The sequence below is a fragment of the Pocillopora damicornis genome, chromosome 7, assembly GCF_964200805.1.
Source record: "Pocillopora damicornis chromosome 7, jaPocDami1.2, whole genome shotgun sequence".
NCBI lineage: Eukaryota > Metazoa > Cnidaria > Anthozoa > Scleractinia > Pocilloporidae > Pocillopora > Pocillopora damicornis.
The window spans coordinates 24,141,377-24,157,630 of record NC_142676.1 but is presented as its reverse complement, the minus strand read 5'-3'; the positions used below and the strand labels follow the sequence as shown (position 1 = coordinate 24,157,630).

The window sequence follows — 16,254 nt, the reverse complement described above, 5'->3', positions numbered from 1 at the left end:
AATCATCTCTTCTTCTTTTTATTTCATTGTTACATAAAAGCTTCTTAACGAGTTCAGGCATAACAGTAGTTGGAAAGTTTTTCTTAGCAAAGGGCAGTTAACAAATTTATTTATCTCGTCGCCGAATAAGCTAAATTTCTTATCATTTTTCTTCGCGATGTTTATTCTATAATCAGCTGGTTTCTGGAGGCGTGACTTTGATCTTTCAAGCGTAGGGGAGTTCATGCTTACGAGCTTTCGTTTTTCTTAATGTATCAGCGGGTACGTATTCAAGTAGAGAGAAAAACTGGTGAATAAATTTCCTAGTACTGGAAAAGACTGACAACATAAACATTCTTCGGATTTGGGTGGCGCACCTTTGCAAACCAGAAACAAAAGGAGTCGCATATTATTTATTTCGAAGAATTATTTTAAGAGTAGTTATGTCGCATAGCAAAGTCAGGGGTACCCAAGTGCCCCTCTCCAACGATCTAATCAGACCTTGGTCATAAATGGGAACGCACTGAAATATAGCCAGAGGAACAGTTTAGAATGGGTTCTTTTCGCCCTACTAAACTTCTTTAAGTTATCTATCTTTATGATATTTGTCTTAATTCAAATGGTAAAAAATTACTCTACAATTAGTCATCAATGGCAAGACATCGGTGAAAAAGTACATTTATTTTTTATTCATAAAGAAATAACACACACAGAAGGTGATACTCATTTGCATCAGATTCTGCACGCAAATAGAACCAGTTGTTAGGTCTTCGCAAGACAGGCATAGGATAGAAACGCAAATGTTTAAATTTATCATTTGTTACTTTTTGGTTCTGTTTTCTGATATGAAAGCTGAACAAAGCGAATTTAAACTGGATGGAAGAGCTGGCTTAAAGCGAGGAGTTTATTTCCAAGAAAAAAAGGTATCGTATGGCAACTTTGCAGCTGACAAGTTCCATCGTCTTCAGGTATCAGTTGGTTTATCGATTGTCGTGAGCAACTACAGAGAGTGTGCTATCAGTTGTGTGGAAAATCCGACATGTTCTTCGTTAAACGTCGCCTCATCTCCAAATTCAGAAGGAAATCTTCGATGTGAGTTGTTAAATGAAGATAAATACACTGCAAGTCCAGGGAAACTTGTCAGTTCACAGGAATATCATCATTACAGCATCAAGGTATTTATTGAATGACCAAATAATTTTAACACACTCTCTATTTGACAGAAACGAGTGCAGAAAATAGTTGTCCAAGACAATTCGTTATGTCATCAACTATTATCAGGATGATAAAAAAAAAACTAAGAGTCGCTCTGTTAATCAGTTAGTTTCTAAAGTGCTACAGCTTTCCAAAAGGCAAACTTTATGACGAAGGTTCTACGCAAAAAACAGATACATCTTTTTAATGCACTAAGGATGACTTTGGGCCACTGTTGTTACAGTTATGTTTACTTGAAGAGAAAAATGATATGCAGATGTGTTTAATAGGAAACATCACCTTTGCCTTACCTCATTGTGGCAATTAAAAAAAGGTACATTTTAATTTGGCTCTATTAGCTTAATTACGCGTGGCAAGATGTACATCAAGAACAATACCATCTTATTAAAAAGTTTACATGAATCGTTTCAACTTTTACCGTTTATCAATCACATTCCTAAAGTAAAGTTTCAGAGCTTCATCCAGCATTTTTTCAAGATTTCAATCTGCCTGTGTATAATCTGTCGCTCATAACTGAAGAAGTTTGTTGGATATTTCTCATGAAGATAACAGAGGTTCTTATACTCATAATTTTTATAATTTCGACTCAGTCATTAAAGATCGGTTACATCAGTAACTCCGCCGAACAATTCAACAACCTGCAACCAGTCGTTAATTAGCCGGATATTATTACTTTTTTAATGACTTCAAGACCGTAGAAAAAATAAAAAGTTTTGCTCCTTCTTATGATGATTCTGATAAAGTAGATATGAATAATATTTGCATGAGTAACATATATAAGAAACCAAATCTATCTTTTCTCTTTGAACATGTAATAAATGTGACACTAGAAAAGTGCATTTAAAAGGGAAAGAATTATTGAAAGAACATTTTATGGGATTTTTCTCCTTTTCATCCCAACTTACTCGCTCATCTGACATGAAATGTAACCTCCTCAGCTGTATAGTTAAATCATGAGAGAAGGCGAAAGTGCGTGTATTGATGGTAGAAAGACTTAATTGATTATAGTATTGCAAATATTTCATATATAACCTCAGATCGAGTCCCGCAAGGTTTTGAAAGGGTCGAACAAATTACGTGCGTTCAAGCTTCAAAGCAAAACCGACACACAACAGTCTTTCAATTAAAATCTCAAGCACTCAAAAAATCAATTTACGTTAATTTGAAAAGGGAAAAATTGAACTTTACACGAAATTTAAGAATCAAACAAATCGAAATATTGGTTGACCCAAAAGTACATAAAAACGTACTTAGACCTGCAGCAAAAACTAAAAAATAAGATCACCAAAATACAACACATCAAATAATGATAATAACGATAATGATAATGATAAAAAACGATGATAATAATGACAGTAAAATATAAAATGAAAATGGTATTACTGTTTACACGGATATAAATATTGTAGTAACACTAGGGCTAGTCCAGCGACAAAAATTGACCATCCAGTAATTGTTAATAAGGTAACTGACGTTTTATTTACAGACACCTTGTTCTAGTTTCCCGTGTCACAACAGTGCAACTTGTGTTCCAAGTTACCATGAAAACAGTTACTGCTGTAATTGTAAACCGGGTTACACAGGAAAATATTGCGAAACTGGTGAGTTATTCGTTTAATATAAATTGAACCATGTTTGTTAAGTACAAATTTTAAGTAATGTCATTCGGTGTTGAAAACTGCAAACGCTTGTCCATTTAACGCCATTAAAATGCTCTGAATATTTAGGAAGAACAAGAAATTGATATAAAACATTTTTTGTAGATATCAGCGTATGTTCCATGGCCAGTGATCCCTGTTTAAATGGAGGGACGTGTGTTGCTGAGGCTCTTGGACATCCGCTTTGTAATTGTCGGCCTGGATACGGAGGAAACCTCTGCCAGACTGGTGCGTATGTCACTTCTCTATAATGTTGCTCAGCTTGCTGACTTCAACTGATCTTTAAATAAAGACCCAGAGAGTTTTCTTTGAATTTATTCTGACACAATCCATCAGGATTTGTTGAAATCAAAGAAGTATCCTTTTTTTTCCTCCTCGCGCACATCAACGAATGTGAAAGTAACCCCTGGGTAAAAGGAAGGCGTCTGTTGATGAGGATAATGAATACATATGTAACTGTAAGCTCATGCAATAAATTGACACGAGACATTTTTCTTTCTTGTAGACATCAATGAATGCTCCAGTAACCCCTGTTTAAACGGAATGTCGTGTTTTGACCTAGTGAATGGATATGAATGTATGTGAGACCAGATCAATTATGACGGAGTTCATTGTGAAATAGTCTGTGAGTTCCTCTATTTATTTAATCGTAACTGAGGGGTCTCAGTTGTAACCATAAATTGAGAGCAAATGTAATAGGAGTGAATGAGTTGATATCAAATATGTTTCAAATTACATTTGAGAAGAACCGATACAGTCATAATCTCCATGAATAATAATAATAATAATAATAATAATAATAATAATAAAACTGAGGAGTCTCAGTTGTAACCATAAATTGAGAGCAAATGTAATAGGAGTGAATGAGTTGATATCAAATATGTTTCAAATTACATTTGAGAAGAACCGATACAGTCATAATCTCCATGAATAATAATAATAATAATAATAAAACTGAGGAGTCTCAGTTGTAACCATAAATTGAGAGCAAATGTAATAGGAGTGAATGAGTTGATATCAAACATGTTTCAAATTACATTTGAGAAGAACCGATACAGTCATAATCTCCATGAATAATAATAATAATAATAATAATAATAATAGTAATAATAATAATAATCATCTCAAGTACCCTTAACATTGTACGGAGTTTCAAAGTTCTCACTGCGCAGAACCTTTGAACTGGCCAAACTTTTACCCATAACTTTTTGGGTTTCTAATATCATTTGAGAATTTCTTTATTTTATGAATTATTTTAGGCTATAGTAATGACAAGCTACGCGATTGCGCCTTGTCAATATCTTATTTAAGGAGGCATCCTTACGTTTTACTGCCATAATAAAGGTTTATAAGTGATTCCGACCCGTTCCTCCACCACTGTTTACTCGTGGTTCGAGCTGGCAGGTGATTAGTTTACATTTTCATCGCTGCTAACCCACTTCCTCTTAGACGGATCCTATTGTGGAGGAGCCCATGAAATCGTACAGATTACTTTTGAAACGCAATTTCAAAGTGCAGCAGGTAACCGAGACGACCTGGCATAAATATTTTAGAACTTAATCATTTATGTTCCTATCTTTTCTCCTATTGATTTCTTTTGCTTTTTAACCATAAGTAATTTGGACCAAGTATACTTCTTATATTGCGGTCTTAACAATCGCAACGGGATCACATAAGGAGTTACAGAGCAGGAATGCAAGCAACGATGGTCTTATTGCGTTGCCATTGAATATTGGTCTGGGGGAAACTTGTCTTGTTACCAATGTTTTGATAAAACATAGAGGCATCCTTACACCAATACTAATGATGCTTTATATCCACCTGATGTGTTCGTCAAAAATTGAATGATAGGAATCTGACATAAACGGCCTTGAGTAGTCACGAGTTGCTTTCGTCAAAAGTTGAATCACAGTAACATGACAAGGGATAGGGTGATGTTTTCCAGAAATTAAACATTTTACGAACGAAAAAAGAAACGGCCTGACACGTTTGAATAGACTTCACAGCAAGTTTGAGGTGCACAGCGGCAAAAGCTATTTATGAACGACAAACACAAACATTGCTCCATCACAGAGGAGTGCATAGTAAAGCTTGTTCTCTGTAGAAGTAGGAGTTTAAATTTTGGCACATTGTATAGTTTTAAAGTTTAAACATTTATAAGTTCTCATCTCACTAGGTTCAGTGTTGTTTCACAATAGTTTGTTCTAAATACTCAGCCTTTTTGTTAACTTTTGATCAACTCGTAAGATATAGTGAAGGCCTAAACTTAATGTAAACGTAGGGTCTAGCTGCCTACTATCAGTGATATTATTATTAGCACTGTAGTAAGGTTATTTTGCTTTTAGCGCGTCTCTTTTAATTTTTCTGCCAGTTTTGGAGGCTGTAAGTAGTATTGTAAAAGAACACAAATAAATTAATTGGGAATCGTGCGAACTGGTAATATTGTCGACGTTATGAGTCTTGTCTGTATTCAAATGGAACTAATTTTAACATAGGCAGCTTGCAATTACGATATATAGATAAAAAGGAAAAATTAAAAATGTATATAATGACGTCTTCAGATGTATTTTATTCAGCACGAAAATCTTCACCCAATAATTTACAAAATCGCAAAACCGTTGAACTTCGATAGACTTTTTTCACCTTTGAGCTACCTGAATTTACCTTGTTTTTCTTTTTAGATTTGAGTTTAATAACCTTAAAAAAAAGCCTACATAACAATAGCCTTTAACTGCACAAGTAGAGAAAAACTTGATGAATTCTGGCTATCGTAGTAAGATAGTGCCATCGTGCAAATACCCCAATGATTTACAATCAGCTTGTTCATTTTGCCTCTACCTAGATTGCTTTAAATGTATTTCATGAACATCCACTGTAACTTCAATCTCGAGTTCAGAGCCATTTGCAGCTCCAAAGAGGATTTTTTTGCCTGCTGATTCTGAAGCAGATGATTAACATCTTTCGCTTGTTTGTTTGACAACCTTGAATAAGGCTATTATCGAAGACTATTACTATAAATGATAAAGTCATCGAGGAAAAGTACTCAAAATCTACGTTTTTGAAAAAGAATGTTTCGCTGACTTTTTTTTCCTACGTTGACGAATGATCTCAAACATTTGATTTTCAGAATTAAGAAGAACACGAACAGGACCGAACCTTTTTTGTACCGATTCTTATGCAAACAACAGCTTTTATATAATCATTTTTTGGAACGCCCTGGGGTTATCGAAGGTATAAATGAGCTTGTCAGTGATGACATGTGAAGTTACATGCAATGACGTCTTAAAGGAAAATGTTTCAACTTTCTTTGTTCCATAGGACTAGTTGGTATCTGTGAGTGCTTCTCCGCCACAGGAACAAGCACGAACGCATGAGCCAGGTGTTGTTAGGAGAGTAGCGTTGCGTTTCTAGAAAGTTTTACAGAGAAACATCTGCTCTTCAAACGGCAAAAGTCACGAACTTCCATGCGGGAATTTTGCGTGTGCTGATTCTTATGCAAATTTTTCATCCATATTTTTTGTTTGGCGATAAGGCTTTTGGTGATTTAGGGTGTAAAAGCTGAATAACAGGATAAAGGAATCCGGCTTATCCATTATTCGTTAGATATTTTTTCATGTACTTCATTTTTATTTTTCCTAACAACACCTAACTCATGCGTTCGTGCTTGTTCCTATGGCGGAGAAGCACTCACAGATACCAACTTGTCCTATGAAACAAAGAAGGTTGAAACAACTTGCATGTAACTTCACATGTCATCACTGACAAGCTCAATTATACCTTTGATAACCCCAGGACGTTTAAAAAAATGATTATGTAAAAGTTGTTGTTGGCATAAGAATCGGTACAAATAAAAGGTTTTTGTTTGTGTTCTTAATGGCAGGACCGCAAAATAGAGAACATATCCAAGATAATTATACTTATAATTATTAAAGAAACCTTCAGAAACCTTTACGGACTTATCGAGATTTTTGAGATAATTAAGTGTAAAAATAGAAGTATTAATTTTAAAAGCAGATGTTCCATTCGTTGATTGAGAGTCAAGATTTCAAATATGAGAATAGTATTTGGACTACCCTTTTCATTTCCACCTGCGGTAACTTTAGGGTGGAAACCAGAAGTCTCCTGAAATGTTGGCTTTTGCTGTAAGTTTCACCATCTTTCTGGAGTTTGCTCAAACCTTTGCAACAGTCACTAGCCATTTACATCTCGACGGCAGAAGTGGGTTAAGAAGGAACATTCATGTAAAGAAAAATCGAGTTTCGTACGGACATTTTGCAGTTGAAAGATTCCATCGTCTTCAAGGGTCAGTTGGTTTATTGATTGATGTGAGCAACTACAGGGAGTGTGCTCTGAGCTGTGTTAATAATCCACCATGCACCTCGTTTAATGTCGCTTCTTCTCCTTGTCCGGAAGGAAAATTTCGATGTGAGTTGTTAAACGAAGATAAATACTCTGCAAGTCCGGGCCAGCTGACCAGATCACAAGAATATCATTATTATAGCATCAAGGTATTTAGAACGCTCCCTGAGAAACAGTGTTAAGCGATCTACTAAATGGAAGCCGTTAAAATATGGCTTCATTGTTTCAATATGAGTGATGCAAAACTATATTCCGGAAGGAAATTTTTGCCCTACAACATGACGATGAATAATTTTTAGCGCCCAAACATAATGAAAGAAGTGTTTTACCTTTTTCCTGTGTATAAATGGGTTTTAACGGCGTCAGTGACACACCCTTTTTGGTAGAGGATTAAACTCGCTTAACTTCACCATATATGAGAAGTGAATGTCATTCCTCGTGATCATTTACATTTTACTTTGGTTTAGAACAGAAAGACCAACACTTTACAAAAAATACCAACAACGGGGTGTGACGTTTAAGTTTCATTTTGTTGCCGTTAGAAATCGTTTTAATTTCTGAGTCTTGGTTTCCTCGGTAATTACAATTTCCTCAGGCGTGTTATCACATCATCATCCACATGTTCAACTTGGTCGGTGTAGGAGCCATGAATTGAAAACATTTCTCAAACCCTCGATAATGGAGAGGTTCTTACGCTTTGCGTACGTGCCTTAGACAAATTAAGCTAGGTTCATTAAACATTAAGCAGTGCAACAACCTGCAAACGTTCAATAAAATAATGTTGAGTCATGCATTAATAATCAAAAAACCTTTTCTAAGCATGAAGCTCGAAACACGCTAGGTGGCAAAGCATTACGGAGATACACGACCGGATTTATCTACACTTCATTTGTGGGAAAAAGAAAGATTTATAGAAAGAAAAAACAAAACAAAACAAAACAAAATACTCATTTCTCAGATATCTTGTCTCAAAGTATTGTTTTGCAACTCATCTCATATCTTGTATTTTCTTTTGTGTATGATTAACATATGAAGAAAACCAAACTCTATTAACAGACACCATGTTCAAGCTTCCCGTGTCAAAACGAAGGAACCTGCGCTCCAAATTATGAGGAAAATGAATATCATTGTGGCTGTACACCCGGTTACCAAGGAAAAAACTGTGAAACAGGTGAGTCAGTCACAAGTTTTGCCTTTTACATAAATTGGAGCAATCACGTTAAATTTTGTGGGTTTTTTCGTGTCGTTGGCACGCACAGACAAGCCAGCGGTCATATTCTCGCAATTTTTTCTTCATCTTTAATTTCTCCACGCAGACGTTAACGAATGTTCTAGCGATCCCTGTTTAAACGGGGGGACGTGCGTTGATCAAATAAATGGATATGTCTGTAAATGTCACCCAGGATACGAAGGAGCTCGCTGTCAAACGAGTGAGTACTTACATAGTGCCCTCTCTACTTGTATTAAAATTGACATTTGTATAATTGATATTTGACATGGCTGCTCCGCGGTCACCATCTATTTTTATCAAATCTGTCTCCTTACAGACATCAACGAATGTTCCAGTAATCCTTGCCAAAATGGGGGGACGTGTGTTGATCAGGTGAATGGATATGTTTGCAATTGTCAGCCTGGATACTATGGAGTTCGCTGCAGTCATACGAGTGAGTTTTCTCAACCACTTAGTTTTATTGAAAACAGCAACAAAAACTGCGCATTTTTCAGCGGACGAATTAATAAATTCTGATCCAAATGGCGAACTTATGTTTTCTAGTTATAATTTATTGTTTCACGGAAGAGAATGGTTTTCCCAACATTGAAGCATCACTTATCGGAAAGATTTTTCTAAATTCCATGGCATTAATGAAAACAGCTGCATTTGTTATGAATAGATTAAATCTGAACGAAGAAAAGGGTGGATTTTGTTGCTTAGGTCAGAAATAAATGTGATTCGTATTCTGTGTAATACGAAGCTTGGACTGTGTTTTTCGATCCAATTAAGGGAAGCAAGCAAGTCTGCCTCTCGCAAGAAACAAACTCAACACATGCAATAGGGTCTCTTATGGGTGACATGTTGGTGTAAATGTGGCAAACAAAAACTTAGTATATAAATCCATTTGCATTCTCTCACAAATGCTTCAACCTGAATGGCTATGCTACTCCCTATCTATTCTGTTATGCGTGAGTAATGTATGTAACACGTGGCGTGACGTTTTTATATCATCATTGAGATTTATAACAAGACGATTGGACTATTCGCTCTCCATTCGGTTCTATGCGTAATATTTGATGAGGGATTCGCTCTCATCACCGATCACGCGATAGCAATCTGGAGCTCATAATTTAGTTGGCAATGATAGCAGAACCAGCGAGCAGATGTGTTGAGTTACTGCACCTTGCTTTTCATAATATTTTGTTTTATTTTTTCATGTTTTTGTTTTCATAGACCAATGGACGGAGTATACGCCTTACATTTGTGGGAGTCGAAATGAGATTCAACGAGGATTGACAGAACAGGAATGCAAACAACTATGTTCTGCTTGTGTTGCCATTGAATACTGGTCTGGAGGAAACACGGCTTGTTACGAATGTTTCGATAAAACACAACGGTACCATTATCCCAACACAAATGATGGTTCATATCCACCTCACGTATTTGTCAAAAACTGAATTATAAAGGAAGGGATCAAGTTTTACAGACAATAGAAATGGCGGTCGTATGCCGGGTGGCATGCAGATTTTGAGGGATCAACTACGAAGCAGCATCTTATGAGTCTCTGTCGAAACAGAATTTTCAGAAGTAAGGAAGAACAGCATCCGCGACTACCTCTAGTTCTTTCTTTTCAGTAGACTCTGATTAATATAAAAAATTTAATTAAATTCCCACCAAATTGGTGAAAGATAGGAGAGTAGTGAAACACACTCAACAGCGTAGAAATCGCCCCCGAGCCCTCCCTAAGATATCACTTTTTCGATAGAAATGAACTTCCACGCAGAATAAAATACAAATATAAACAAAACTTGAACGACACAAACTAAAAACTTGATATTCTGAAGGGCGTACCCGTCGACAGATCTTTTCAGGGATTTTTTTAGTCTTCACCACAACCAAGGATCAGGAAAAGTTTCAAGATGTTCGTGAGGTTTTACGACATTCTCTTTTCTATCTTCAAGGATTTTGAGTAAAATTTAATTGAACGTTTAAGCGATTAATTTCTCATGCGATTAAAACTCATTTATTCGTATCTAATAATGGGGTAAATTTGCAGCGTACGTTGAGAATCTCATCATTGCACGACAAAGGCGTAATTTATCGATCATAATTTGGTCGGGCAAACTATCGCATAGTTTAAATCTTCTAGCTATCATAACAGTTCCTTTAATTCTGCTTTTACTCGTGAAACTTTTACTTAAAACAGGCAATTTTTCATTCGATTATAGCCCTGGCCGAGGTTAATGCATTTTGTTCATGATAGGACAGTTTACTCTCAGAATACCCTTTTCCATCCTGGAGTATCAATTGATTACCAGCGAGATGTCAGGGATTTCTTATAGTGTGCTAGGGAAGAGAAGGAGTGCATTGTTCACGACCTGCAAACGATCTGCAACAAAACTGCATGAACCCGAGCGTCAAGTGCAATTAGAAAAATCTAGTCGTGCTTATTGACACCAAATTGCCAGAGAAATCACGTTATTACCTGTACAAACCTTTTATAAACATCATAGAGAGTCAAGAGAGACAAAATTTTGAAAGCATGCATGAGCTATTTGTAATTTGCACTTGTGTTACAACTTTGCAATCTTGTTACACAGGAATGCCCTCGTTTTCAGCCAGTCAGAAGCGCGTGATTATAAATAATGTTATTAAGTATTAAATTTATCACTGATATCCATTATTATCCATTTATTGTCTGATCAAAAGAGTTTAAATTAATATTTACTTCTCTTAAGCAAAAGGTATACATTATTGTGATATTAAAATAATTTGCTCAGTTGTATCTATAACATATCAACTAAGGTTTTACACCTCATGATATAATCATAAGTACAGGTAAACAAACGTCTGTCATTATACTTCCACAATTTCTAGCCAATCTAACAATAAAGCCCCTGTATAACACTAATAATAAGTTTATTTTATACTCGCAAAGAATAATTTTTGTGTCTGTTCATTGGCTGATTCAAAGGTGACTAGTTATTCACTCAGGAATAGGTGATAAGAAACAAAGTAGCTTCCCATTTTTCTATCCTTACCTCAGAGGATACCTCATCACTTTTCACCCCCACTTTGGTGAAAAACTGTGAAACATCATTGGTACTGTAGTATTATTGAAGAGTTTTTACTGACAATTTAAGAAAACCTGTTAGCAGAAAAACGGCCAACAGCATGCTGCACACAAATGGATCCAGAAAAGTCTGCCTAGAGTGGACTACTAGGTGGTTTTGTTTTTTGGTGGAAGGGGTGGGTGGGGATTTTAGTGTATTTTCTCAATGGATTTTGTGACTCATTCATTTACTGTGAACAAATCAATTAGATACTGAAAAATCATAATTAAGATCAGGATACTGACTAAACACAAAAGCCACAAACTAATTAAAGTTGCTGACGGGATTTAGTTTTCCTGTGCTTGATTGTATATTTTCTTTACCCTTTCCACCCTAACATCAGTATGCATATTCTCCATACTGTTCTCCATACTCCCTGAGGTGCTAAAAAGGAGACTTTGTTTGTCATTCCAGAACTTCTTTAGCTGGTGATCATTTCCTTTATTCTTGTCACTTTAGTGTTTGATTCAGGGGTGATATTGTGAGGAGAAAATAGAAGCTAGTCACTCTTAGTGTCAAAGGGTTAAAACATTGAAGTACAATAAATATCTCTGGTGTTCACCATTATCTGAGTTTCATAGTAAGTAATTCATTGCTACAATTATCCAGCCATAAAATTAGTAAAAACACCAAGTTCAGTATTAATTCTGTCTAATATTATTGGGTTCACTTTCAAGTAATTTATTTCACTGAAGCTGTCACATGATTTTTGTACATGAAGTGAAATTGGTAACATTTCCACACAGCTCCATGCTGTTGCAAAACAAGGCTGTAGCCCCAAGGACACTCTATAATCCTGCCATTGTTTTCTTTATCCAAGAACTGTAAGCATAGTGGAGTATGGGGCTGTGTATAAATCGTGGCACAAATTTCTCATGATAAAATACACCCAACTACACACAAGCTTTCCTCTTCAATCCTTTCCAACCACCAAATATCTATCATCACCTTTTCCATATGACTTGTGTTTCAACCCATATTGTTGTGAAATTTTATGTATAACAGCTCGGTCTTCTTTTGAGAGTTCGCTTGAAAATTTAATTTCTCTGTCTGTTCCACTAATAAATGACATAAGTACATCTCTAATCGTCTGTTTTTTCACTTGCGATCCATATGTTGGATTGCACCCCAGACCAAACTTACCATCAGTACCGAGAGCAATGACTGGCTCTGCTCGACCTTGGCCCTCCTTACCAATCCCCCCACTCCCGGTCCATCCCATTTTCCGAAGCATTTTATTACCGATGTTATCTTCGGAAATGCTCGCTGCCTTTTCATAAGCTTTCGAGACTAGTTTGGTTTTCGACACACATGGGGCAGATTCATGTTGTCGAGATAGTGATCCCAAACGAATAACAGGTTGGCGAGGTCGGAGCATCGACAAAGCATTCTCGGCTGCTGTACGTTTCGCCTGTTTTTTCCCTACCCCTTCCCCAACGGCAACCAACTGGTTCGCTATCGTCACAGAACACGAAAATAAACCTGTTTTGCTGTTCAGACCAAGTTCGTCAAATGATATAGTTTTCTTCGATTTTTGGGCGCTCTCGTTCAAAACACTCACAGGATTGCTTTCATTGCCTTCCTCTCCTTCCTCACGCTCGTAGATTGTGAAGTTTTCTATCAGTGGTTTTACCTTTCTCAATGCTTTGTGTGGCACAGAAATACCCCCCTTCGATTCAAGTTCACCCACTATTTCCTCAGTTTTCGCTGGATATCTGCAGCCAAGGAACTTCATGTTCGCCCAAACCATAGATAAAGCTTCTCGCCTATCCTCTGGAAAATTATCTTCCAATTTTTCAATAAATTGTGATCTTAAATTCCATTGTAAGTCACTTTCCCAAATACATCTTTTTGCCGCCATTTTGAAATCTTACAGACGCGGTTACCTGGCTCTTTTTGAGATATCTGCTGACCACCTTTACTGGGTTTTCCAAGATGGCCGCTGATGCATAACTAGTAAACATGAAGGGTGTCTGTTTTTTGAAGCTAGATTCTCGTAAATTTCTCGTTTTTAGCAGATGTATACCCAATTCATCATTCCGCAGGAGCTTGAAATACCTCTCCTCGCTTCCTCATTTTGTATATTCGGAGGATCTTGGTTTTTATCGAGCGAGATTATACAAACCCACAAGACTACGTAATTATTTTAGCCAAAAGACTACTGGACAATCCAAGAAACAAGAAGAAGTACGGGCTACCGAGTTATTAGATTCCACCACTCATCAGCATCACACTACCACCATATTACAAAGATTACAAGATCTAGAAGAGTCGTTTCGTGTTCAGGGACATTCTATCTTGAGATGGGGCTTAAGTGCACTTGTCATTTCGGGATTTTTTATTTACATTTTCCGTGAACCACTCAGGGAAAATGTGGCAGACGAAGTAGCAGATGTTGCTAGCAGATCTCTAGGTAAGGAAAATATGAAGAAAACTGACTTTGCAAGACTGACAGAAGGGGTCCAAAATTACCCTCTCCTCCCCTCCCTTATTGTGATGACTTGTCATGAAATGCCACGGACTTTTAGTCGCCTTTTAACCGACTAGACCATTTGCTTTCATTAAAACCTGTTAGCCGACAAACGGCCGGCAGCGGGCTGACGAATGCAACGAGAGTGGGCCTTTAGGTTTTTTCGTGTTTTGGTTTGTTTTGTTTTAATTGTTTGTTTGTTTGTTTGTCTTTTTGTCTTTTTGGGGGGAGGGGGTGGTAGGGTATATGGATTAGTTTGGGATTGTATTTCTCCCTTACTCTGGATCTTACGTTCTCATTCATGTACTGTCTGATGATATGTTTCCTTATTTAGCTGACGAGAATGTTATACATAAGGCTAACGAAGTCACGAGAGCCGTCCTCCAAGATATTCTTCACGATCCGGAAATCACTAAACTGGCTGGTGCTTTCGTGATGCATGTCCTCCACAGAGAAGACGTAAAGTCTACCGCCATTCAGTTAACCCAACACGTCCTCAACGATCCTTCGACCCTGAAGAAGATCAATGAACTTGCCAAGAGTACGCTTTTGAATCTGATGGTGCACGAAGAAACCAGAGCTTTAATGTTGAGCTATATTAAGGCGCTGATTCTGGATAAAAGCACTAAAGATGCGTGCAAAGTCCTGTTGGCGGAGCTCGTGAAGGATCCGGATGTGAAAGGATTTATGGCAGCGTCACTCGGTGATCTGGTGACGTCGTCTGTTGTTAAAAGCAGTGCTGCGGAACTTGGCAAAAGCGTCACGCATGAAGTTGTCAATGACGCAAGAATTCAGCAAGAGACTGGGAACTTTCTGTGGAGAGCCTTTAAGAACACTTTCACCTCCGGATGGTTTGGCTAAGGGATAGAGGATGATATGGGAAAAGTGATGAAAGAAAAAGTGTTTCATCGAAAATTATTTCTAAATTTCGTGTACTTAACAGTTTGACTGGCAAACCTTATTTAGGACATTAAAGGACAAGGCAGTCTGCTTTTTCCCAGGAAATAATTACAAAAAGATTTCAAAGAGAAGTGCTGTTATTGAAAAGTTATTCGATTTACTTGTACTTTACAGTTTGACTGGCGGTTTAAACTTTATTTTAGGAAATTTAGGCCACAAACAGTCTTTTTCTTAGGTTCATTGGGTGAGAAACATTTTTTAAAAAAAGATATGAAAATGCATGTGGTCACCGAATTATTTAAGAAAAAAAACGTGTCCATTCGCATTTCTTATCTCATCGCCATCGCCATGCTGTTGCAGGTATATCGTCACGATATATCTTGTATTTTAACGCAGAAAAAATGCCGGAGAAAGATAACTTTATTTTAAATACATTATCATATGTAAGTGACTTGAAAATTACATCGACAGATGGGCGTCCAGAAAAAAAAGACAAAGGACTATTAGAAATATTAAGTTTATCCGAGGAAACCTATATGCTTTACTGTTGAAGGATCACCTAAATAAAATAAACATATTTTCAGTTAATACATTTAAGATTATGGGAAGTACTTTTTTTAGACGCAAGGCTGCGAGTATAACAATTTTTTTGTCTAAAGGTGCACAGTAGCTTTTGCCAACAAACCTCTGGCATAAGGGTATTTGAGTCAAAGATCATCTATTACACCTCACATATTTACTGTGTGACTATTTTTTTTCACAGAATACGCGAAAAAAGGTTTGTCACGTTTTGAGGACCTGGGTGGTATCTCCTGTAACCGGAGAAATCTCAAATAGATGCTTCGCAGCTCGAGGAGAGATCCTGGGTAATTCCGCTTCCTCTCAGTCTCCCTTATCTTTTTGTTAACCTAGAAAATCTGTTGACTTGTCAAGGAAAGGAAGAAAAAAATTCATTTACCCGTTTGCTGCAAATTGCAATATTGTATGAATATGGGAAATGTTAAGAAATGAACAGGCGAAGTAAGGCTCACTCCCAGTCTTTTCCGCAGTCATTTAAATCGCGTTAGTGGCTACTTACCACATGCCGCGTGACCGTGGGCTCAAACAAAGTAAAATTACCATGCCAACTTGAAAGCAGGATTTTTTTTATTATCAATTAATAACCCCGGTTAACTGAGCCCTCGTAACTGTCTCGAATTTGGACAGATCCAATTAGCTGATGTTAGGGAGCAGTCATTAGTTACAGGTACCCGTGCGGAGGCCATTCAAGACCTAACCAAGGCGAATAAATATTTAAGTAGTAGCGGTTAAAGCTATCACATAATGACGGTATACATGACAATCAAT

The 16,254-nt window shown here is 36.9% G+C and overlaps 5 protein-coding genes across 5 annotated transcripts in view; 4 read left to right on the top strand and 1 right to left on the bottom strand.

Moving 5' to 3' along the window:
- LOC113672875 (uncharacterized) overlaps positions 1 to 652 on the top strand; it is a 7,599-nt gene extending 6,947 nt beyond the window's left edge. Inside the window, exon 5 of the mRNA XM_089213714.1 lies at positions 1 to 652. This exon is cut by the window's left edge and continues 497 nt beyond it. The gene's annotated coding sequence lies outside the window, so the exon portion shown is untranslated.
- Positions 653 to 757: 105 nt separating this feature from the next.
- Positions 758 to 3,679, top strand: LOC113672904 (EGF-like repeat and discoidin I-like domain-containing protein 3). The gene is made up of 4 exons (XM_089212459.1): positions 758 to 1,154; positions 2,681 to 2,795; positions 2,958 to 3,080; positions 3,358 to 3,679. The coding sequence occupies exons 1-4, from the start codon at positions 780 to 782 to the stop codon at positions 3,435 to 3,437; spliced, it is 693 nt and encodes a 230-aa protein (XP_089068585.1). The 5' UTR covers positions 758 to 779; the 3' UTR covers positions 3,438 to 3,679.
- A 3,176-nt stretch (positions 3,680 to 6,855) lies between these two features.
- LOC149043253 (uncharacterized) lies at positions 6,856 to 11,332 on the top strand. The gene is made up of 5 exons (XM_089212456.1): positions 6,856 to 7,360; positions 8,268 to 8,382; positions 8,528 to 8,641; positions 8,759 to 8,875; positions 9,658 to 11,332. Exons 1-5 carry the CDS (start codon positions 6,980 to 6,982, stop codon positions 9,879 to 9,881), a joined length of 951 nt encoding a protein of 316 aa, XP_089068582.1. The 5' UTR covers positions 6,856 to 6,979; the 3' UTR covers positions 9,882 to 11,332.
- Positions 11,333 to 11,963: 631 nt separating this feature from the next.
- Positions 11,964 to 13,437, bottom strand: LOC149043252 (NF-kappa-B-repressing factor-like). Its single transcript, XM_089212457.1, has one exon. It carries the CDS (start codon positions 13,396 to 13,398, stop codon positions 12,451 to 12,453), a length of 948 nt encoding a protein of 315 aa, XP_089068583.1. The 5' UTR covers positions 13,399 to 13,437; the 3' UTR covers positions 11,964 to 12,450.
- A 5-nt stretch (positions 13,438 to 13,442) lies between these two features.
- LOC113684935 (uncharacterized) lies at positions 13,443 to 15,640 on the top strand. Its single transcript, XM_027202357.2, has 2 exons — positions 13,443 to 13,950; positions 14,342 to 15,640. The coding sequence occupies exons 1-2, from the start codon at positions 13,500 to 13,502 to the stop codon at positions 14,866 to 14,868; spliced, it is 978 nt and encodes a 325-aa protein (XP_027058158.2). The 5' UTR covers positions 13,443 to 13,499; the 3' UTR covers positions 14,869 to 15,640.
- The last annotated feature ends 614 nt before the right edge of the window (positions 15,641 to 16,254 follow it).

Excerpts from the sequence above, each read along its gene's own strand:
- LOC113672904 (XM_089212459.1), top strand. The coding sequence starts at position 780 with ATGTTTAAATTTATCATTTGTTACTTTTTGGTTCTGTTTTCTGATATG. Across the intron at positions 2,796-2,957 it reads AGGAAAATATTGCGAAACTG|ATATCAGCGTATGTTCCATG; the intron begins GTGAGTTATTCG and ends CATTTTTTGTAG. Across the intron at positions 3,081-3,357 it reads AGGAAACCTCTGCCAGACTG|ACATCAATGAATGCTCCAGT; the intron begins GTGCGTATGTCA and ends TCTTTCTTGTAG.
- LOC149043253 (XM_089212456.1), top strand. The coding sequence starts at position 6,980 with ATGTTGGCTTTTGCTGTAAGTTTCACCATCTTTCTGGAGTTTGCTCAA. Across the intron at positions 8,383-8,527 it reads AGGAAAAAACTGTGAAACAG|ACGTTAACGAATGTTCTAGC; the intron begins GTGAGTCAGTCA and ends TTCTCCACGCAG. Across the intron at positions 8,876-9,657 it reads AGTTCGCTGCAGTCATACGA|ACCAATGGACGGAGTATACG; the intron begins GTGAGTTTTCTC and ends TTGTTTTCATAG.
- LOC149043252 (XM_089212457.1), bottom strand. The coding sequence starts at position 13,398 with ATGGCGGCAAAAAGATGTATTTGGGAAAGTGACTTACAATGGAATTTA.
- LOC113684935 (XM_027202357.2), top strand. The coding sequence starts at position 13,500 with ATGAAGGGTGTCTGTTTTTTGAAGCTAGATTCTCGTAAATTTCTCGTT. Across the intron at positions 13,951-14,341 it reads TGTTGCTAGCAGATCTCTAG|CTGACGAGAATGTTATACAT; the intron begins GTAAGGAAAATA and ends TTCCTTATTTAG.